Genomic DNA, 24,083 nt, shown 5'->3' on the forward strand with positions numbered 1-24,083 from the left:
AGAACATTATGATAAGTGAGATTAGCCAGTCCCAGAGAGAGAAAAGTCATATGTTTTTTTCTCATATGTGGAGGGTAGGGAGTAATTAGGATACAAGGGGAACTCTAGATAATGAAGGAGAAACCCTGGTGGATCAAGGGAGGTAGTCCAGGGAAGCATGGTGGTGGTGGGAAGGGAGAACTGATAAAAGAAACACTTCCACTGCTGTTATGTACATATGTGAGAATACTGATGCCAATCTGAGTTTCATGTATGGGAAAGGGAGGGAGCTGAGGGAGGCTCACCAAGTGCTGTGTACATGTATGTCACTATCACTCTGAACTACATTGTGATGCGAAAGTACAATGCATCAATAAAAGTATATATATGAAGCCAGGCATGGTGCTGCATGCTTGTAATCCCAGTACTTGGGAGGCAGAGATAGGAGGATCGCAGGTTCTTAGCCAGCCTTAGCTACTTAGTGAGGCCCTCTGCAGCTTATTGAAACCTTGTTTCAAAATTAAGAATGAGCTTCCAGAAAGATGGGGATCGAGAAAAGCGGGGCTTAAGAGCCCCGCTAACAACCAATCTCCATTACCACAAAATCAGCACTTTTCATAGCCAGAAAACACCATCACCAGAGAAACAAAAAAATCACCAGGCTCCAGAGAGGAGGGGGACTCAGAACGGAGCTCAGAGCCACAAAGGCGATACGCCGGCCTCACGCCTGAGGACGCAGCAGCAGCGCCTTACTGCCGGCGGCAGTGGCGACTTCACCGGACGGCTACGGCTACAGACCAACGCACTCAACAGCCCACCAGGCTCCAGAGAGAAGCGGCAGACAGCGAGCCGAGGGACTCAGAGTGGAGCTCAAAACCAGAGAAGAAATACCCCAGCCTCACGGCCGAGGGCGTGGCAGCGGCGCCATAGTGCCACCGGCGGCAGCAGCAGTGAATTCACCGAGTCCACTACAGCTCCATCTGCGTACTCAACAACAGTGAGTCAAATTGCGGGCCCCAGAGGAGAAATCCCAGTACTGCACTCCCAGGGACTTGACCCAGTGGGGGAGTGGTGGTGGCAGAGATATCACACCATAGGAGAATGCCCAACCTGGCACCCCCCATAGTCTAAAGCAGCCTCTATCGACTCCCTGGGTCGGAGACTCTGTGATACAACCCAGTAAAGGAGTAGTGGGATCTGAGATACCACAGACTCGAGATCCAGAGCACCTTAAGTGAAGTCATAGTGACCCAAGGGAAGAACCCAGAGAAGGCACAAACTTCCGAAATCATGGGAAAGAGGAATAACAATGGAGCAACGAATGCCCACAACCCCACAACATCAGAACCTGATAAAACAGAAATTCAGAGATTTATAGAAGATCAAATCAGGAAAATAACTATAGAAATAATAGAGGTGTTTCAAAAAGAATTCAGAAAGAGCCAAAAAGAGATAAAGGATGCAATTAATGAAGTAAAGGACTCAATTCAAAGTACAAACAACCGATTAGACCACATGGAGAATAGAATCTCGCTCTTAGAAGACGAGCAATCCAAAAATGAACGCATAGTTTCTAATCTAGAAAAAAATATCTGACAGCAGGAATCTGACATTGAAGAAATATGGGCCCATCTTAAGAGAGCTAACCTAAGAATAATTGGAATAGAGGAGGGAAAAGAAAGTGAAACCAAAGGGATCAACAATCTCTTCAAGGAAGTAATAGCAGAAAATTTTCCAAACATAGAGCAAGAGGTCGATACACAGATCCAGGAAACGTATAGAACTCCCTCTAGACAGGATCAGAGAAGAGGATCCCCACGCCACATCATTGTCAAAATGACCAATGTGGAAGCCAAGCAGAGAATCTTAAAGGCAACAAAAACAAAGGGCCAAGTGACATTCAGAGGCAAACCAATTAGAATCACTCCAGACTTCCCAAACCAAGTCATGAGAGCCAGAAGGGCTTGGAGTAACATATTCCAAACTCTGAAAGAAAACAACTTCCAGCCAAAAATTTCCTACCCAGCAAAACTTTCTATCAAATTAGATGAAGAAATAAGAAGCTTCCATGAACAGAAACTGAAGGAATTTATGTCTTCAAAACCAGCGCTAGAGAAAATACTCAAAGAGATTAACTATAAAGAAGAAATAGGTAACACACACCAGAACCAGAGAAACAAGATTTTCCATCCAACAGACAACTAAGATTATTTATCTGTGGAGATTCATTATTTATGTTAGTCTTTTACCTATCTCTAAATTGTATTGTTTGCTTTTATTGTTGTTCATTTTTAGGATTTCTAGTTGGAATATTAATATACCTTCAGATATAGCATTTGGAAATATTTTATCCCATTCTATCAGTAACTTTTAACTCTGTTTACATTGTCTTTGGATATACAATTTTTTTTATTTTTAGGGAGTTTGTATAGTCTTCTGTTGCCTGTGCCATTGAAATCATATCCAAGAAATCACTGCCAATTTCAATGTTGTGAGGTTTTATGACCCAGATTTTCTTCTAAAAGTTTACAGTCTTAAGATTTACATTTAGGTCTTTTATCTATTTTGAGTTAATATTTGTATATGGGATTAGGTAAGGGTCCAATTTTATTCTTTTTCAACAATATTTAGTTAAAAGATTATTATTTCCTTCACCAAATGTTCGTGGAAACCTTGTCAAAAATAACTTGACAATATATGGAAGAATTTATCTCTAGGCTTTTATTTAACTCCAATGGTTTATATATCTGCCTTTATAACAGTGCTATACTGTTTCAATTATTGTAACTTTATATGGTTTGAAATCAGAAAATATACATCTTCTAGCTTTTTTCTTTTTCAAGATTGTTTTGGGTATCTAGAGTCCATATTCCATATTAGGATAGATTTTTTTAGAAAAATAAATGAATAAATATATGATAGTTTCACCTAAAAAAAAGAAAGAAAAAAATATCCTCTGGTAAGAAAGAAAGCAAAAAGAAATATTGAAATGTTATCTTTAAGTCATCAAAAGCTTGGTATCAGACAAATGAAACTGTTATGTGAGATTATCATTTTTAATTTTGGATAAATTGCTATAATACTAGATGTCAACCACTAAGCCAAGCATGGGAAGGAGGGATGGGGAGGGAATGGGGTGGGGATCGGGTGGGGGCTGACTGGGCGATGTGTGCATGTATGTCTACAAAAGTTTTTTTGTATCCCACTATGATGTATGAATACAGTGCACCAATAAAAAAATTTAAAAAAACAAAAAACAAAATTAAGAATAAAAAATAGGGCTGAGGGTATAGCTTGGTATAATGCCCAATACTGCCAGGGTAAAATGCCCTGGGTTCAACCCCCAGTTACACACACACACACACACACACACACACACACACACTCTAAGCTGCCCACTTCTACCGGAAGTCATGGCTGCCTGTGTACAAAGCATTTAAAAAGAAGCTTATATATCTGTTAGGTTGATGGAGTTACACTCCCATCCCTATTTAATTTTTTTTCTTCAAACAGGGTTTCATTAAGTTGCAGAGGGCCTCGCTAAGTTCCTTTTCTTTTTCTTTTTTTGCAGTACTGGGGATGCAACCCAGGGACATTCTACCTCCAAGCTATACTCCCAGCCCTATTTTTTATTCTTTATTTTGAAACCAGGTCTCACTGAGTTGCAAAGGGCCTCACTAAGTAGCTGAGGCTGGCCGCGAGCCTGCGATCCTCTTGTCTCAGCCTCCCAAGTACTAGGATTACATGTGTGCGCCACTACGCCCGGCTTATTATTATTTTCAGTAGTTAATGATGGGTAGCTAATCAGGGACCAAGTTGTTGACTGGTATTCCCCTACTTTAAGGGCATTCTACCTCTAGGCATACTTCAGAGCCTCCAGATCCCCTGGACCCTACAGAATGCCCAGGGGCCATGGTGGTCATGGCCTTGACCTCTGCTTGGTAGAGCCTTTTGTCTTTCTCTTGGCTTGATCATGAGTTGCATCCAATCCTTGCCAAAGCCCTCTTCTTTGCTCTTCTACTCCATGGATAAGACCTTCCCCTCTCCAGCGCCGAGAAGCCAGCTGCCTTCCATCCTCAAGTGCTACAGTCCCTTCCCATCTCACATACTCAAGCAAGACAGCACATCCATGTTTTCATTTCTCAGGGGCTGGGGAAAAGGCCAGGGAGCAAGTGACCTGTATAATTGTGACAAGGGTCTACACCCTTGAAGAACCTCGTCTTAGACATCGGAATGGATTTGCATCATTTCTGATCCTCATCTGAACCACCTACCAAGGTTGAGGAATGTCCTGTAGTAATGTTGGTGGAGGCAGGGTCCAGTCTTCCTTTACAAAAGCCCCAAAGTTCAAATACTTTGTCTCTCCACCCCACGTTTGCCCAATCAGTGATTATTTTTTTATTTTTAAAATCAAAAGCAAAGCCAGGCATGGTGCACACACTTGTAATCCCAGTACTTGGGAATCTGAGACAGGAGGATCGCAGATTCTCAGCCAGCCTCAGCTACTTAGTGAGGCCCTCCACAACCTAGTGAGACCTTATTTTAAAATAAAGAATAAAATAGGGCTGGGGTGTAGCTTGGAGGTAGAATGCTTCTGGGTTCTATTCCTAATATTGAATAAATAAGTAAATAAATAAACAAACAAACAATAAGCCGGGCATGGTGGCACATGCTTGTAATCCCAGTATTTGGGAGACTGAGACAGGAGGATTGCAGGTTTTATGGCCAGCCTCAACTACTTAGTGAGGCCCTTCTCAACTAAGTAAGACCCTGTTTCAAAATAAAGAATAAAAAATAGGTAGAATGCCCCTGGGCTCAACCCCAGTACCAAATAAATAAATAAATAAATAAATAAATAAATAAATAAATAAATGGATAGCAAGAGCAATAAATGAAAAAAAGACAGATGAATTTATCCTGCCAGTGAATCCAGAAGTGGCCGTGTGCAGTGTCCACTGGCAGTGGGGCAGTGTCCCGTATCCAGCTGAGCAGCAGCCTCCTAGCTGTTCCTGTGATGTGGGCTTGGCTACGGCTTCAACCACCCAACTTTCCTTAGTTTCTGTACATTTCATGAGCTTGGTTCCCAGACAGTCTAAAATTCTTGAGTCACTTAAAATAATTTCAATAAATTCTTTTCTTCCCTCTCCACGTCCTTCCTCCTATTCCTCCTTCTTACCTTCTCCCCTACCCCTTCTTCTTCCCTTCTTCCGCCTCCTTCTTTTCTTCCTATTGGAGATTGCTTCCAAGGACATTATACACTGAGCTACAACTCCATCCCATTTTTTCTTTTCCTTAATTTCCCCCCTCCTGTGTTATTGAGGATTGAACCAGGGGGCATTTCACCTCCGAGCTATACCCCAGCCCTATTTTATTGTTTTATTTTGAAGCAAGTTCTCTCTAGGTTGCTGAGAGTCTCACTAAGTTGCTGAGGCTGGCCTCCAACCTACAATCGTCCTGTCTCAGGCGAGTTCCCTTAGGTCCCAAATACTGTGACTACAAGTGTGTGCCACCACACCCAGCTAACCCCAGCCTTTTTTTTCTTTCTTTTTTTTTTTTTTTTTTTTTTGGTACTGGGGACTGAACCCAGGGGCATTCTACTTCTGAGATACTTTCCCAGCCCTTTTTTAATTTTTTATTTGAAAACAGGGTCTCACTAAGTTGTGGAGGGCCTCACTAAGTAGCTGAGGCTGGCTGAGAATCTGCGATCCTCCTGTCTCAGACTCCCAAGTACTGGGATTACAAGTGTGTGCCACCAAGCCCAGCTGCCCATTTTATTTTTTATTTAGAGTCTAAGTTGCTGAGCCTGACCTTTAACCTGTGATCCTCCTATCTCAGGCTCCCTACATGTATAGTAATATATATATAGTAATATATATTATATATATAGTATGTATATAATATATATATAGTATAGTAATATATATAGTAATATATATCTTGTGATTACAGATATATATTACTAAGCTTGGCTTCCTTTTCTTCTTGAAGTAATCATTGTTGGTTTCTGTTGCTTGCAACCATAATCCTGATTGATACCGATCACACAAATAGAATATAGGGACACATGTCATTCCATTTGGCAAAGAAAGCAGTGGACATGGGTAGTAGTGAAAGAGAAAAAGGTGGGAAACAAACTTCCATTTGGCAAATTGGAGGTTTTTGCTTTCTCTTACTCCTTTTAGGAAAGCTTAATTACCACAAAGTAACCAGTACAACAGAGCGCTGAAGAGCATCGTGTTGGCAATTAGACAAATCTGGGTTTAAATATCATTTAATTGTTTACAAACAACATAACTGGTTAATTTATGCATTCTCTGAGTTTCAGCTTTACGTGTGTGTGTGTGTGTGTGTGTGTGTGTGTGTGTCACTGGGGATTGGACCCAGGGGCATTCTACCTCCGAGCTACACCTCCAGCCCTATTTTATTTTTTATTTTGACACAGTCTCTTTAGGTTGATGAGAGTCTCACTACTTGCTGAGGCTGTCCTCAAACCTGTGATCCTGTCTCAGTGTCCCAAGTACTGGGATTACAAGCGTGTGACACCACGCCCAGCTCAGCTTTATTATTTTTATGTGTAAAACACAGATCAAAAATTTCACTTTAAGCGGGGTGTGGTGACACACGCTTGTAATCCCAGTACTTGGGAGTCTGAGACAGGAGGATCCAGATTTGCGGCGAGCCTCAGCTACTTAGTGAGGTCCTCTGCAATTCAGTGAAACCCTTTTTAAATAAAGAATAAAAATAGGGCTGGGGGTGTAGCTTGGAGATAGAATGCCCCTCAGTTCCATCCCCAGTACTGAAAAGAAAAGAAAGAAAGAAAGAAAGAGAGAAAGAAAGAAAGAAAGAAAGAAAGAAAGAAAATTTCACTTAAATTTCGGCCTTCCTGAGGTGGAATCCAAATCCACTTGGCCAGCCTCTTTTTGTAGCTGGCTCACTGGCATGTGCTCTAGGCACTGTTGGTCACAAACACTCACCTGTGACTTTGTTTTGAAAGTGAGCTGGGGGGGCTGGGATGAGGGAACAGGGAAGTGTGGGTCTACCTGTAGACCAGGTGGTATCTGAGGTCTCCCGGATGCTGACTCAGTCTCAGCAGTGTCCATGTGAATGTCCTGTCTGACTGGATGTGGAGACATGTGCATCATGTCTGCTGGAGCAGCTCATTGGGATGATGTGGGCACTGTTCAGGTTAGCACAGCCTCTCAGCTTCATCTCTGGCCTTCCCAGGAAGCCTGAGAGCTGCTTTTCTAATTAAACCAGCTAGAGTGGATTCTGTTGTTTGCAACTAAGAACAGCAAGTGATAAAGAAGAGTCATTAACACAAGTTCATGATGACTTAGCACCAGGTTCGTAGCATGCTCCGTATACGATAGCCAGATTTTACCATGTGTTATCAACTGCAAAGGAGGAAATTGGTTGCCTCTGGCAGATGTGCAAGTAGTGATTTCAGACAAAGCAGAGTGTGTTAGGTCTGCTACGGTCTAGGTGGCACACAGTTGTAATCCCAGGACTTGGGAGGTTGAGATAGAAGGATTACAGGTTTGCGACCCGCCTTAAGAATTTAGCCAGACCAAACTAATGCACGTGTATCTATGTTCACAGCTGCACAATTCACCATAGCCAAACTATGGAACCAGCCAAGATGTCCATCAACAGATGAATGGATTACAAAACTGTAGGATATGTACACAATGGAATTTTACTCAGTCATCAAAAAAAAAAAAAACTCAATTAGATCATTTTCAGGGAAATGGATGGAACTGGAGGACATTATACTAAGTGAGATTAGTCAGTCACAAAAAATAAGAAATCAGATGCTTTCCCTAATATGTGAGAGTTAGGGAGAAATGGATCATAGGAGGAATTCTTGAAAGAGGAAATCCTATGGAGGAGCAAACAAGGCAACCTAAAGGAGGAGAAAGGAGGGGGGGAGAGGAAAATCTCTAAAACACACAATGTACTTCAACATATCGAAGTCAATCACTAAGCCAAGCAAGGGAAGGAGGGATGGGGAGGGAATGGGGTGGGAATTGGGTAGGGGTTAAATCAGCGATGAGTACATGTTTGTACACACAAGTTTTTTACCCCAATATGTTGTATGAATATAATGCACCAATAAAAAAAATTAAAAAAAAGAACTTAGCCAGGCTCTCCACAACTTAGTGAGACCCTATTTCAAAGTTAGAAATAAAGCAAGAGTGAGGTGTGGTGGCACACACTTATAATACCAATACTTGGGAGGCTGAGATAGGAGGATCATAGGTTCGAGGCTAGCCTCAGCTACTTAGTGAGGCCCTCCACATCTTAGTGAGACCTTGTTTCAAAATAAATAAAAATCAGGGCTGGGGGTGTAGCTCGGAGGTAGAATGCCACTGGGTTCAATCCCCAGTACCGCAAAAATAAAAAAATAAAAAAATAAATAAAATAGGGCTGGGGTATACATCAGAGATAGAATGCCCTTGGGTTTAATCCCCAGAGCCTCCTTCCCAAGACACACACAGAAAAGAAAAAGGGAAGAAAGAAAGGGAAAAGGGAAAAAAAGAGAGAAAAAGAAAAAAAGTCTAGAATGAAAACCAGTTCGTTCAATTTTTGCATTTTACAATGAATCAGTGTATGCTGTGACTTTTTGAAGGTTATTTCTTTAGTTTGTACAGAGCTGAGACAAAAACCCAAGTTTATGAATCATTTTATACTCCACCAGGCTGACGTTTAGTAATTGGCATCTATCTAACAGGTAAAAGTTAATTACTACAAATCTTTTGGGGTTGGGTGGATAGCTATCTTCACTACATAGTAGGAGATTTCAGATTAATTAAACTTTTCTTTCTACATTTTTTAATGCTGAGTCCATGGTAAAAAAAAAAGGGGGGGGGTGATAGCAACTGTTAGGGGAACTCTTTCTGAGTGAAAATTGTCACAGAGAACCTATTCCCCTAAAATAGGCCCCTGATTCACATTGATTTTTCGGCCAGAATTTTTATGGATTTTGACAGCCATTGGGAGAATCAATTTTTGACACCTCTCTCTCTCTCTCTCTCTCTCGCTCTCACTCTCGCTCTTCTGCGGTACTGGGTTGGAACCCAGGGGCATTCTACCTCCGAGCTATACCCCCAGCCCTATTTTTTATTCTTTATGTTGAAACAGGGTCTCACTGAATTGCAGAGGGCCTCACTAAATAGCTGAGGCTGGCCAGGAACCGCGATCCTCTTGTCTCAGCCTCCCAAATGCTGGGATTACAAGCGTGCGCCACCATGTCCAGCTTGACCTCTCTTACTTTACCTTCAGGAACCCAGAGTCTCAGAGGGCTATAAATGTGCTTAAGTGCCAGTGCTTGCTGATAAGGGAGGAAATGGAGGGAGTTCCTTTAGGTCGTGTGTGTGTGTGTGTGTGTGTGTGTGTGTGTGTGTGTGTGTGTATTAACACTGACCTTATGAAACTAAATGAATAACCAACTAATTGGAGCAAAGTGTTCTAATTTATGCAGCAAGAACCCAAACTCATTTTTTCCTGACCTCTCAAAAGAAAAACAAGTGGTTTTTTTTTTTTTTTGTTAAATAATTCATCCAAGCCGCCGTTACTATCCAAACAATCTGTTTAAAATTTACTCCTCGTGGGGCATGGTGTTCCACACTTGTAATTCCAGTACTTGGAGGCTGAGACAGTACGGTCACAGGTTCACAGCCAGCTTCAGCAATTTAGTGAGACCTCTGTGACTTAGTGAGACCTTGTTTCAAAATAAAAGAATAAAATTAAGCTGGGGGAGTAGCTCCCTAGGTAGAATGTCCCCTCGGTCCAATCCTCAGCAACACACACACACACACACACACACACACACACACACACACCTTACTCCAAATTTTTAAAAGACAGAATATCATGATATCATGTATAGTGCAAAGTATGATATACTAGGGGTAAGGAGCCCTGGATCCTACATATGAATCACTTATCCTCCTAGCCCCTTGGGTGCTAACACTATAAAACAAGAGCTGAGAATAAATGATGTCTGAGGTCCTTCTCTGGGCAGATGGGGTGATGTGCTACCCAGACTCCCTTCAGGGACTTACTTTACCACTGCTGGGAGTATTGGCAGCAGACAGCTCTCAGTCCCCATAAGGACTGCCTTGGTGGAAGAGAGCTGTTGTCCTGCTCCATTATCCAGGGCAGCCTACTTCCAGTTACTGACTGCCACGGAGTGTAGAGAGGGAATGTCCCCTCTTCTTCCTTCAAAGGTGGACTCCTCTGCAGGTGAACTTTAGGGCTCCGTGTGGCTGCCATGGGGACTTCATCACAGTTCAACATTGCCCTCCAGTCTGTCTTTTTTCCTTCTCTTTCCTTCCATGAATGTCTAATCAGGCACTTCCTAATATACCTCCTGTGTGCTAATCTCAGTCTCAGAGTCTGATTCCTAGGGATCCTAATTTGTGAGGTTCTGATTCTAAAACCCTAGTTACTATTATCCTGAAATAACTCCAAATATGGCTATTTCGATTTCTAAGTATCTGGTGTTGCATATATCATCAGAAATATTTTTCTTTTTCTCTTTTGGTGCTAGGTATTGAAGACAGAGGCATTCTATTTCCAAGCTAAACCTTCAGTTTTTTTTTTTTTTTCAGGACTAGGGATTGAACTCAGAGGCATTCTACCTCTGAGCTACACCCCCAGCCCTATTTTTTATTCTTTATTTAGAAACAAGTTCTCACTTAGTTGCAGAGTGCCCACTAAGTAGCTGAGGCTGGCTGGGAATCTGCGATCCTCATATCTCAGCCTCCCAAGTACTAGGATTACAGGCATGTGCCACCATGCCAGGCTCAGAAATATATCTTCAAATTCAGTATTTTATCATAAGATTTCCATTATCCTCTTCTACCCCCAACATCCATTCAAGGTACCCCTCTAGACTACGCAAGCTGCCTTGCTGATGGGGCTTGAGGTGCAGAGTTGGCAGAAACGGCTCAGACCCTATCACCGGGAAGGGATCTCTGTGATCACTCTAACTCTCCCACACTCAGGTTCTGAAGGACAGCTTCATGGGGAGCCCCTCCTGCAGTCAGCTCCAACTAATGTGCTCAATCTGCTCCTCTCTCTGCGATCTGCTTGTCCTTGGCTTGGCCACTCTGTCCCTGAAGCCTGAATGATCTTTCTCATCACTTTGAAACTACATCATTTTTTTCACTTATCTCTGCCTAATATGCCACCATCCAATCTATTTCCCAATACCATTGATTTTTATCTCCAAAATACATCCTGCAATAGTCCACGTTCATCCACCTCCATGCGCACTATGATCTGAACCCGTATCTCTGCCCCCTGACTGATGGGTGGCTCAGCCTCAGCCTGATCTCCCTGCATCTGCTCTTGAGCCCCGTCAACCCTGGGTCCACAAGGCCATCAGAATAAATGTAAATCTCCAACTCACATCTTGCAATCACCTCACTTAAAATTCTTGAATAAGCCAGGTGTGGTGGCGCATGCTTGTAATCCCAGCATTTGGGAGGCTGAGAGAGGAGGATTGGGAACAGCCTCAGCTACTTAGTGAGGCCCTCTGCAACTCAGTGAGACTCTGTTTCAAAATAAAGAATAAAAATTAGGTCTGGGGATGTTGCTTGGCGGTAGAATACCCCTGGGTTTCATCCCCAGTACTGCAAAAAAAAAAAAAAAAAAAAAAAAAATTCTTGAATAAGTCAGGTGCAGTAGTACTTGCCTGCCATCCCAGTACTTGAGAGACTGAGACAGGAGGATTGCAGGTTTGAGGCCAGCCTCAGCAATTTAACAAGACCCTATTTCAAAAATAAAAATAAAAATAAAAAGGGGTAGTGTGTAGCACAAAGGTAGAATACCTTGGTTCAATTATCTGTAACCTCACGAAACAACCCCTCCCCCAATCCAAAACAACTCTTGAATAGATTCCCATTCTCTTGGAGGTAAACTCTAACCTCCCTAAACTGGCCTGTAACCCCTGCCTACCTCCTCACATGCCTATGCCTTTATAGTCTCCAAATTCTTTTCAAAGTATTCTAATTTGAGTGTTCCATCTGTTTTCCATTTGGAACCTGATTGATCTACCTTTAACGAGTGCCTAAATAATACTGTTATTTCTACAGGTGCATGCATATATAAGTAAAATCATGGGAAAGATCTGGAAAGATACCCACCAAACTGATAATAACAATTACTTTTTTTTTCTCTGTACTGGGGATCAAACCCAGGGGAATCTACCTCTGAGCTACACCCCCAGACCCATTTTTAATTCTTTAACAAGGTCTCACTTGTTAGAGTAGCTGAGGCTATCAGTGAACTGCCATCCTCCTGTCTCAGCCTCTCAAACGCTAGGATTACAAGGGTGTACCACCACACCTGGCTCTAAGGATTACTCTTTTTTTTTTTTTTTTTTTTTTTGCAGTACTGGCGATGGAACCCAGGGGCAATCTACCTCTGAGCGACACTCCCAGCTCTCTCTATTTTTTTTTTAATTCTTTATTGTGAAACAGGGTCTCACTGAGTTGCAAAGGGCCTCACTAAGTAGCTGAGGCTGGCTTCGAACCTGTGCAGTCCTCCTGTCTCAGCCTCCCAAATGCTGGGATTACAAGCGTGTGCCACCACACTCGGCTGCATTCTGCTCTTTTGTTTTGTAATTTATTTTGCTTTTTAAGCTTTCCTAACCTACTATTGACATTATGACTCACTATTATGTTGCAACCCATATTTTCTTTGTGGTGCTGGTGATTGAACCCAGGGGTATCCTACCTCCAAGATACACCTCCAGCCCTATTATATTTTTATTTTGAAACGGTGTCTTACTAGATGATGACGAGAGTCTCACTACTTGCCGGGGCTGTCTTAAAACGTGCGATCCTCCTGTCTCAGCCTCCCAAATACTGAGATTACAGTTGTGCACCACCATACTTGGCTGCAACCTATATTTTCTAACACAGAGCTGGATGATCATTAGCCCTATCATTATATGATTCTTTTTTTTTTTTTTTTTTTTCGGTGGTACTGGGGTTCCTGGAAGCCCTTCTACCTCCGGGCTACACTCCCAGACCTATTTTATATTTTTGAAACAGGGTCTCTTACGCCAGCACTGTCTCCGCCTCCCAAGCACGGGGATTACAAGCGTGCGCCACCACGCCCGGCTCATTATATGATTCTTTATCTTCTTGAAAATTGCTCCCTGTCTTGGATTCACCACCTCTGCTGAACCCCCTTGCTATTTATTGTCCCTTTTGCTCATTTAGCACAAAATCACTGCTGTCTTTATGATTTTCATTTATGTGGGTATCTGCCTGGCTCCCCAGCAAGGGACAGTCACCTGAGCAGGGACCAGGTGAGTGGGTGTCTTAGTGAGTGTGAGCTGCTGTAACAAAATACCATAGGCTGCGCTACTTAAACAACATCTATATCTCACAGTTCTAGAAGCCGTGGCAATCAAGATCAAGGTGCCAACCAACTCAGTCCCTGGTAAGGGCTCTCTTTCCGGATTGCAGAAAGCCATCTTCCTGCTGTGTCCTTCCATAATGGAGAGAGGGCACAAGCTCTGCTGTCTCTTATAAGGCATGAATCCCATCATGACTGTCCCCCTTCATGAGCTCACCTAACCCATTACCTTTTAAAAGCTCCACTTCCATATGCTGTCATATTGGGGGATTAGGGCCTCGACAATAATTTTGGGGAGACATAAACAGTCCTTAGTGGTGGGGAGTCATGGGTTAAAAATGCTAAGCATAGTGTGTGTGTGTGTGTGTGTGTGTGTGTGTGTGTGTGTTCCGAAGGCCCTGGGAAACACTCAGTGGACCAGTGGATGTGTTTGATGCTGCTCATCTTCAAATCTGAAGTGGACCCTCTGTCTACCTTGCTGAGTCGGAGCTTTTCAAGTGTTTCTTCTGGGTGTGCTTGCTGTCAGGGCGCACTTCTGCCCTGGCCCTGTGCAGCTCCTGGCAGGTCTTCACACTAACCAAACACTGGCTTGTGAGTTGCATTTTTGTAAATGTTCAACCAAAAGACAGGTGGTATTCTACAAATCTCAGCAAGGCTTGCACCCTGGCAAACAATTCATCCTGAATTCATTCCAGGAGCGCTGAAAATCTGAAGGTTAAAAAGAGAAATAAATGGGGAAAACAGAGAAATGTTTTGGAAAGATCCCCCCCCAGACCCCCTCCCCCATATCGAACTAGGGATAGAACCCAGGGGCATTCTCCACCCTCCACCCTACCTCTTATTCTTTATTTTGAAACAGGGTCTCACTAAATTGTGGAGGGCCTCACTAAGTAGCTGAGGCTGGCCATCCTCCTGTCTCAGCCTCCCAAGTTACTGGGATTACAAGCGTGTGCCACCATGCCCGGCTTGAAAAGATCTTTCAGAAAACTGGAACCACTATAGCAAATAAATTATGGGCAGAATATATTTGTTCACCAAAGGAGAAGGAAAATAATTTTATTTATTTTATTTTTTGTCGTATGGGGGTTCACCGGGGCTTTTCTACCTTCAGGCTATGCTCCCAGACTTATTTTTTATACTTCATTTGGAAACAAGGTTTCACTAAGTTGCTGAGAGCCTCTCTAAGTAGCTGAGGCTGGCTTTGAACCTGTGCGATCCTCCTGTCTCAGCCTCTCAAGCACTGGGATTACAAGTGTGCGTCACCACGCCCGGCTAGGAAAAGAATTTTAAAATCCCAACTAGTGGGTTATCCTGTTGCTTTTGATTAATTTACATAATGGTATACATTTACATGTTGTTTTCTGGTGATTGAAATCCCTGACCACTGCATTTATGAAAAATACAAATTTGGTTCTGTTCTGTTCTGCTTTGCTTTGTTTTTAAGAGAGAGGGAAAGAAAATGTCCCTCTTTTGTTCTACTAGGCTACCATTGTAGTTAATTTTGCCAGAGATAAGTAGGTCAATAGATGTGAGTGGAAAATATTTTCTTTCTTGTTTTCTTTTGGAGATTTGTTGTTAAGTTTATGAAATCTCTTGACATTAAAACAAATGAAGCCAGGCATGGTGGCGCACGCTTGTAATCCCAGCATTCAGGAGGCTGAGACAGGAGGATTGTGGTTCGCAGACAGTCTCAACTACTTAGTGAGGCCCTCTGCAAATTAGTGAGACCCTGTTTCAAAATAAAGAATAAAAAATAGGACAAGGGGTGTAGCTCGGAGGTCGAATGCCCCTGGGTTCCATCCCCAGACCTGCAAAAATAAATAAATAAATAAATAAATAAATAAATAAATAAATAAATAAAACAAATGAAGTTTCAGGAAGTACCAAGACTCTCACCAACCTAGAGAGAACCTGTTTCAAAATAAAATAGGAATGGGGGTGTGGCTTGGAGGTAAAATGCCTCTGGGTTCTATCTCCAGTACCAGATACATACACAAAAAATAATAAAAACAAAGGCAGGCCATTCAAGGTTAGTATTGAGGATCAAACTGAAGCCCAGGATGTGGAGCAAGAAAAATACCTCACAGGCTACCTGCCTCTGTAAGTTGTGTTTCCCAGTAGCCTCTAGTCAGCCTTACTTATACTGTACCTTCCCTTGGAAAGACTTCAGGCCAACTGAGAGAGCCTGTTCGCCAACCAGGAACAAGCACTGGGGACGGAGAGCGTAGCAGCACGTGGTGAATGCTCTTCAGAGAAGGTAAGGATGAACTTTCTCATGGACTTTAACATTGAAAGTATTGATTCCAGCCAGATGTGGTGGTGCACACTAGTAATCCCAGTATATGGGAGGTAAAACAGGAGGATCACAGGTTTTAGGCGATCCTAAATGATAGCCTTAACAACTTAGTGAGACACCATTGCAAAAAAAAAAAAAAAAGTTGGGGTGTATTTTGGAGATAGAATACCTCCAGATTCAATTCCCAGTACCAAAATAAATAAAAGAATAAAAAAGAAGCTGGGTGTGGAGGCGCATGCCTATAATCCCAATACTTGGAGTCTGAGACAGGAGATTGAAGGTTTAAAGCCAGCCTCTATAACTTAGTGGGACCCTGTTTCAAAATAAAAAAAATAACGTAGGGTGAGAGTGTAACTTGGAGATAGACTGCCTTTGGGTTCAACCTTTAATAACAACAACAACAACAACAACAACAACAACAACAACAACAACAAAGGCCTGGGATGTAATTCAGAGGTAGAATGCTCCTGGGTTCAATCCCCAGTACCTAAAAGCAAAACTCTAATGATTTCCCATTGCCTTCAAGATTAAGTACAAAGGCCTAAACCCATTTCAGGACCTTGACCCCATCCATGGCCCTGTCTAATGAGGCTTCTGCCCACCTCTCCCCCTTTTTCCTATCATTCAGCTCCCCAAACTCTTGCCTGCTTCTTTCCATTCTCCACGGAGCAGCCAATGCAACCTTTAAAAGCCATTAAGACTTTCCAAAGACATTGCATTGATTTGAGAATAAAATGCAGACTCCTAGTATGTCCTATAGGCCTCTATGCGATTGGGCCCATTTCCTACCATCTCCTCCTCTCGCTGCATTTCAGCCACGTTGTCCTCCTTCCTTATTCCCTGAACACATTGACTCTCTCCCTCCTGATGGTCTTTGGGGCTGCTGTTCCCTTAGCCAGGAGCAGATTTCACATCTTGCTTTCCTGCCCTCTAAGTCCGTGCCAGGCCACTGACCAGCCAGCCTGCCACTCAGTATACTGAAGCATTGTAGTTTATTCTGTTATTTGAATTGTCGTGTTGATTTGAATCCCCTTAGAATTTGAGCACCACGAGGATAGGAACTATCTCTGTCTTGTTCACTAGCATATTCCTAGTGTCTGAGTGGGTGGATCTGGCACAAAACAGGTTTCAATAAAATTTAGTGAGTGAATGAATGTATGAGCCAGGGTTTCTCAAACTTGAATACATCAGAATCATCAGGAAGCTTGTTAAATCAGATAACTACCCCCTACTCAGAGTTCCTGATTTGGTAGGTCTAGGGCGTGGTCCTCAAATTTGCATTTCTCCCAAGTTCCCAGGAGATACTGAACTGCTGCTGGTCCAGGGACCATAACTTGAGAAAGGCTTGTGTCAGCTACCGCTAAGTGCTTGAGTTCTGGGCTCATGTATGTCCAACATTCCCACACCTTTGTTGCCTGTCTGCTTGTTCTGGAATATTGTTTTCTTTGTTCTTTGCACAAGCCTTTTCCCTGCTTCAAGATTCAGGATGGGCGTCACTTCCTTCGGGAGGCCTTTTCCAAGCCTTGGTGCTCAAAGCTGTACCCCTCAGCACCTAGTGCAAAGGCAGTCTCAATCCCATCCCTCTGCATGTAACCAGTTTATTCACACCATGAGATCTCCAGAGCCGGCCTCAGTGCTGTCCCTATTCCAGCTAGAATATGTTTCCTTTGAACTCCTGGTGGGCATATGATGCCTCTGAAAGTGAACAGAGTTCAGGTCTAGACTCCCAGCTCACTCTCAGGCCTCATTATTTACAGAATGCTTTGCGCCGTGCCCTCCTCTTCTATCAACCTCTGCCCTTAATGACAGTGGCTTTTCCCCTTTGTCTCCGGTGTTTGATTTCTCCAGCTTGTGCTCAAACCTAGCCATTCCATTTATTTGGTCAGCCTTAATATACTGTAATAACCTGTAAAAGGGCCAGATCACTCTCCTGAGACAAAGCAATAAATGCTAAAATTGAAAAATTGGTTCCAGCCAGGCATGGTGGCACAAGCTTGTCACCCCAGCTTTTGGGAGGCTGAGACGGAAGGATTGCGGTTCTGGGACAGCCTCAGCTACTTAGTGAGGACCTTTGCAACTCAGTGAGATCCTGTTTCAAAATAAAGAATACAAAATTGGGCTGGGGGTGTCACTTGTAGGTAGAATGCCCCTGGGTTTCACTCTAGTACAAAAAAGAAAAATCCTGAGCAATCAGTTTCCTTGGCTACTACAAAGTTACCGTGAGGGCAGAAGGGCTGGTTTCCTCGAAGCCTTCAGTTTCATCTTAAGTCTGAATGTTCTGGGGCTTACACATGATCGTGCTGTGGAAGAAACTCACCTTGCTGTGGTGTTGGAGCTGCACCCAGCCTCTGTAGCCGAATCTCTGCAGCGGAGAGAAACACAGTTAGACTTGAAGAGCAAAGAAGAGAGGACTGCAGCAGAGGGGATCCTTGGGGCAAAGAGTCTTGAGCTCTGTCCTTCCGGGCATCGCCTTCCCACTGGTCCCCCATCTCCTTGTTTATTTGCTTTTGGTGCTGAGGGTTGAACCCAGGAGCATTCTACCTCCAAGCTACACCCTGTTTAACTTCTTCTTTTTTTTTTTTTTTTTTGTGGTACTGGGAATGGAACTCAGGGGCATTCTATCTCCGAGCTACACGCCAGCCCTATTTTTAATTCTTTATTTTGAAACAGGGTTTTGCTGAGTTGCAAAGGGCCTCACTAAGTAGCGGAGTCTGTCTGCGAACCATGATCCTCTTGTCTCAGCCTCCCAAATCCTGAGATTACAAGCATGTGCCACCATGCCCGGCCCCTGTTTTACTTCTTATTATGAAACAGGGTCTCACTAATTAGTGAGGCACAAGGCCTCACTAATTAACTGAGGCTGGCCGAGAATCTGTGATCCTTCTATCTCAGCCTCTCAAGTACTGGGATTACAGGTGTGAGCCACCAACCTGACTTCCTTAAATATATTTATAAATAAATAAAATTTTATATCTCAGAAGTGCTGGTTTAATCTTTACTTCTAATGCAATTTAATTTTTTTTCTTTTGGTACTGGGGATGGAACCTATACCTCAGACCTACACCCCAAGTCTGATTCCTTCCTTCCTTCCTTCCTTCCTTCCATCCTTCCCTCCCTCCCTCTCTCTCTCTTTCTTTCTTTCTCTTGTGGTGCTGCGGATGAAGTCTGGGACCTTCTACCTCCTGGCTACACTCTCAGACTTATTTTATATTTTATTTGGAAACAGGGTCTCACTAAGTTGCTGAGAGCCTCACTAAGTAGCTGAGGCTGGCTTCGAACCTGTGCGATCCTCCTGTCTCAGCCTCCCAAGTATTGGGATTATAAGCTTGCACCACCATGCCTGGAATTTATTCTTTATTTTGAAAAAGGGTCTTGGTGAGTTGGAGAGGGCCTCACTTGCAATTTAAAATTTTAAAGCAAAGATTAACATTAAAAATATTTGTTCAAGATGGGTGTGGTGGTGCATGCTTGTAATCTCAGCATTTGGGAGGCTGAGACCTGAGGATCCTGGTTCAAGGACAGCCTTAGCTACTCCTTAGGGAGGCTCTTTGCAACTCAGTGAGACCCTGTTTCAAAATAAAGAAAAAAATAGGGCTGGGGGTATAGCTTGAAGGTATAATGTCCCTGAGTTCTATCCCCAGAACCACAAAAAAAATCTGTATCTATATCATTTATATCTATATCTATATCTATCTATTTGTTCAAGCTGGGCATGGTGGTGCACACTTGTAATCCCAGTACTTGGGAGGCTGAGACAGGAGGTTCACAGTTTGCATACAGCCTCAGCTACTTAGTGAGGCCCTCCACAACTTAGTGAGACCCTGTTTCAAAATATGGAATAAAGCCGGGCGTGGTGGCACACACTTGTAATCCCAGCGCTTGAGAGGCTGAGAAAGGAGGATTGCGCAGGTTCAAAGCCAGCCTCAGCTATTTAGTGAGGCTCTCAGCAACTTAGTGAGACCCTGTTTCCAAATAAAGTATAAAATAGGTCTGGGAGTATAGCCCAGAGGTAGAAAAGCCCCTGGGTTCCACCCCTAGTACACACACACACACACACACACACACACACACACACAGGAATAAAAAATAGGGTTGGGATAGCTCAGAGGTAGAATGCCCTTGGGTACAATACCTAGTAACACACAAACATGCATATTCGTGTGTGTGTGTGTGTGTGTATATATATATATATATATATATATATATATATATATATATATATGTACTAATATATATCCATGTACCACCAAAAATAATTTTATGGACCATAAGGACCACCCTTTAGGAAATGCACTATTCTTCAAACTTTGAGTTGTAAACCAAGAGTAGATTATAAAATCAATTTAGAGAATAGGGACCTAGATAATTTAGAAGCATGAAATAGTGTGTGTAGAGCCGGGCGCACGCTTGTAATTCCATTACTTGGAAGGTTGAGACAGGAGGATCACAGGTTTGAGGCCGAACTCAGCTGCTTAGGAAGACCTCCACAACTTAGTGAAACTCTGTTTCAAAATAAGAAGAATACAAAATAGGGCTGGGGGTGTAGCTCAGAGGTAGAATGCCCCTGGGTTCTACCCCTAGTACCACAAAAAACAAACAAACAAAAGAAATAGTTTGTGTAGCAGATGCTGTCAGGGTCCTACTCACATTCCCTCTCCTTACTGCTCTGGGCACACCAGTCCCCTACCATCTGTCGGTGTCTGCATTTCACTAAGACCTTCCCATACACCCCTGGAACCTTCTTTGATTGAGCCTCTCTAGCCGGTAAGGAGGACCAGGAAATTAGTCCTCCTGCTTCTTCTACCCAGCAACCCCTACCGATGACTAAGGGAGTTTGCATATAAACCCACTTGTACCCCAGCCTCAGGCAGGGTAACTGAGGCAAGGCACACCTCCCACACTGGTTAACAAAACTTTCATAGGTTCTGTTGCTTTTCCTGTCTCACCTCCCCAGTGGAAGGTGTTTGCTGGGATCACCTCCAAAATAAATTACTTGTATTTGAATCCTTGTCTCAGGTTCTGCTTCTTAGAAAACACAAACTAAGATAGTAAAGTGATGAGCAGGGCATGGTGGCACACGCTTGCAATCCCAATACTTGGGAGGGTGAGACAGGAGGATTAAAGGATTGAGACCAGTCTCAGCAACTGAATGAGGCCCTCTGCAACTCAGTGAGACCCTGTTTCCAAATAAAAAATAAAATAGGGCTGGATGTGTATCTCAGAGGTAGAATGCCCTGGATCCATCTGTAGTCTCTCTCTCTCTCTCTCTCTCTCTCTCTCTCTCTCTCTCTCTCTCTCTCTCTCTCTCTCTCTCTCTCTCTCTCTCTCTCTCACACACACACACACACACACACACACACACACACGATAGTAATGGAATGAAGTGGAACAGAACAAAATGTCTCCCATGTAGTATTACTTTCCTTAAATCATCCCATTATATATGTAAATGTTTGCACTGAATCACAATGTAAAATGTATTTCTTCATGGGAGTTATAAATAAAATATTTGAAAGCCATTACCTAAGAATAAAGGTATGAGCCAGGCTTGGACCACAGTGTAGCACAGAGATGTTAGTCTGTGTCTGTCTGTGACTGGGATCTGACCTAGCAGGCTTCCTAAGTTTCAGATTAATTCTACACCAGTCTTACTCTTCTCAGGTATGAAGTCTGTTCTTGGGTTTTAGCTCCAGATAATGATATCATCTTTGGAACTCCCTCTGCTTTGTCTGTAGTGACATCTGTGGGCCTTGTTTAGCGTACGGACATGTAGGTTGACCAGGACTCAGCTTCTCCCTGCCCCTGATTATTCCCCTGCCTGGGTCCCTACCCCCTCACTTTTCTCCCTTCATGTTTTGGCCCCTGGGTAATTTTCCCTTCTCTTTCCCAGGAAATCTCCTAAGACACGTGGTTGGAGAAGGAAGTGGAATACGGTCTTGGTCAGTTACACTTTAGAGTAAACAAGGCTAATGATGTGCTTTGAACTGAAAATCTTCCATTGAAAGCTTCTCAAGCTGGGCATGGTGGTGCATGCGTGTAATCCCAGCGTTTGGGAGGCTGAGACAGGAGGAGCACGGTTCGCAGACAGCCTCAGCTACTTAGTGAGGCCCTTTGCAATTCAGTGAGACTCTGTTTCAAATGAAGAAGAAGAACAACAACAAAAATATGGCTGAGGGTATCACTTAGAGGTAGAATGGCCCTGGGTTCTATCCTCAGTACCGCAAAAAAATAAAAAAAAAGAAAGAAAAAAGAAAAGAAAGCTTCTCTTTAGTGGAGAACAAAACATTTCTTCTCCTAATTTCTTTTTTTCCTCCCTCTTTCTTCCTTCCTCCCTCCTTCCCTCCCTCCCTTCCTTCCTTCCTTCCTTCCTTCCTTCCTTCCTTCCTTCCTTCCTTCCAGTTTCTTTATTCTCTAAAGAGCTTTGACCCATATATCAACAGGTAGAGAAGTGTTGCATTTGGGGAAGGACTAGAAGGCAGAGCAGGGATCCTGCCACATGCAGCAAATCACTTCCAAGGTAATTGACTTTGCTGGAGAAGCATAACATCCCCAAGTTACTGTTTATGTATGAAATGAGTCTAACAGGAATAGCTGAGACATGGGCATCATGGGAATTAACTGAAATAATGCACGTAAAGCCATGAACGTCAGGCCTGGCTTACAGAAAGGCTTTATGAGTTTGATTCTGCTAGTGGAGATCATGGCAGGGGTGATGGCAGAGGTGGTGGGGTGGTAATGGCAGGGGCAGAGGGGGCCAGGTGGTGGTGGCAGAGCTGTGGTTACATGGTGGTAGGATGGTGCCAATGGTGGGCACAGGGTGGTGGTCACACAGTGATGACGGCAGCGGTGATGGCAGTAGTGGGGATGTGTTGTGTCTGGTGGCGATGGCCATGGGGTGGCCGTCATACATTAGGGCCTGGGTCATACATTGAAGAAAACTATGAAGGGAGGAGCCTTTGCCACTCTGAGGCCCTCCCTTACTCTCCTGAAAAGCAGCAAGTGCTCTAGCTGCCCCACAAGCCCTTTGCAAAGACCTAAACTATTTAGGAAAACTCTATTCTGGTCCAGGTCTGGGCTCCACACACTCCTCCACCACTCATCCTGGACTGAGCCAGACCTTGGGTTGCAAATGTATGACCCTTGGAGTGGTTTTGTCGTGTTTATTTACTTACTTACTTACTTACTTACTTACTTACTTACTTATTTACTTATTTGCAGTACTGGATGGAACCCAGGGACATTCTAGCTCCGAGCTACACCCCCAGCCCTATTTTTTTATTCTTAATTTTGAAACACGGTCTCACTGAGTTGCAAAGGGCCTCACTAAGTAGTAGCTGAGGCTGCCCTCGAACCGTCATCCTCTTGTCTCAGCCTTCCAAATGCTGGGATTACAAACATGTGCCACAACACCCAGCTGCCAGGAGGCATTTATAGTCTCAAGGTATTTGATTGACAATGGCCTGTGTTTCATAGGCATGTATGACATGACATTTTTTTGTGTGTGTGGTACTGGGATTCCTGGAAACCCTTCTACATCCAGGCTACACTCCCAGACCTATTTTATATATTTTTATTTGGAAACAGGGTCTCTTAAGCCAGTGACGCTGGCTTCGAACCTGCACGATCCTCCTTCTCTGCCTCCCAAGCACAGGCATTACAAGTGTGCGCCACCATGACCGGCTTAACATGACAAATTTTTTTTTTTTTTTTTTTTTTTTTTTTGGTGGTACTGGGGTTCCTGGAAGCCCTTCACTCTCCCAGATACCTATTTTTTATATTTTTATTTGGAAACAGGGTCTCTTAAGCCAGTGAGGCTGGCTTCGAACCTGCATGATCCTCCTGTCTCTGCCTCCCAAGAGTGGGGATTACAAGCGTGCGCTACTGTGCCTGGCTAGTCTTTTGATTTTGAAATAGGCTCTGCCACTTATTTTATCTAAGATGCCAACAAAGAATGACTTAAGCTTTTCATTCTTCTTCTTCTTCTCCTTTTTTTTTTTTTTGGTACTGGGGATTGAATCTAGAAACATTCTATCTCCAAGCTACATCCCCAGTCCTGGTTTTGTTTTTTTATTCTTTATTTTGGAACAGGGTCTTGTTAGGTTGATAAGAGTCTCACTACATGCTGAGCTGTCCTCAAACCTACAATCCTCCTGTTTTAGCCTCCCAAGTACTGGGATTACAGGCGTTCGCTACAATGCCTAAGATATCTCTATCTCTCTCTCTCTCTCTCTCTCTCTCTCTCTCTCTCTCTCTCTCTCTCTCTCTCTCTCTCTTTCTCTCTCTCTCTGGTACTGGGGATGGAATCCAGGAGCATTCTACCTCCCAGCTACACCCCCAGCCCTACTTTTCACTCTTTATTTTGAAACCGGGTCTCACTGAGTTGTAAAGGGCCTCACTAAGTAGCTGAGGCTGTCCACAAACTGTGATCCTCCTG

General features: G+C 43.4%; 1 protein-coding gene across 1 annotated transcript in view; it reads right to left on the reverse strand.

Annotated features, from left to right (window-relative positions):
* The window catches only part of ACMSD (aminocarboxymuconate semialdehyde decarboxylase), a gene marked incomplete at both ends in the record, with an annotated part of 76,203 nt that overhangs the window by 49,371 nt on the left and 2,749 nt on the right, over positions 1-24,083 (reverse strand). Inside the window, one exon of the mRNA XM_080690283.1 lies at positions 17,967-18,011. Coding sequence (XP_080546409.1) covers positions 17,967-18,011 — 45 coding nt within the window. The remainder of the gene's footprint in view (positions 1-17,966; positions 18,012-24,083) is intronic.

The sequence above is a fragment of the Muscardinus avellanarius genome (genome assembly GCF_963383645.1).
Source record: "Muscardinus avellanarius genome assembly, chromosome: 2".
In the NCBI taxonomy this organism is placed as follows: domain Eukaryota; kingdom Metazoa; phylum Chordata; class Mammalia; order Rodentia; family Gliridae; genus Muscardinus; species Muscardinus avellanarius.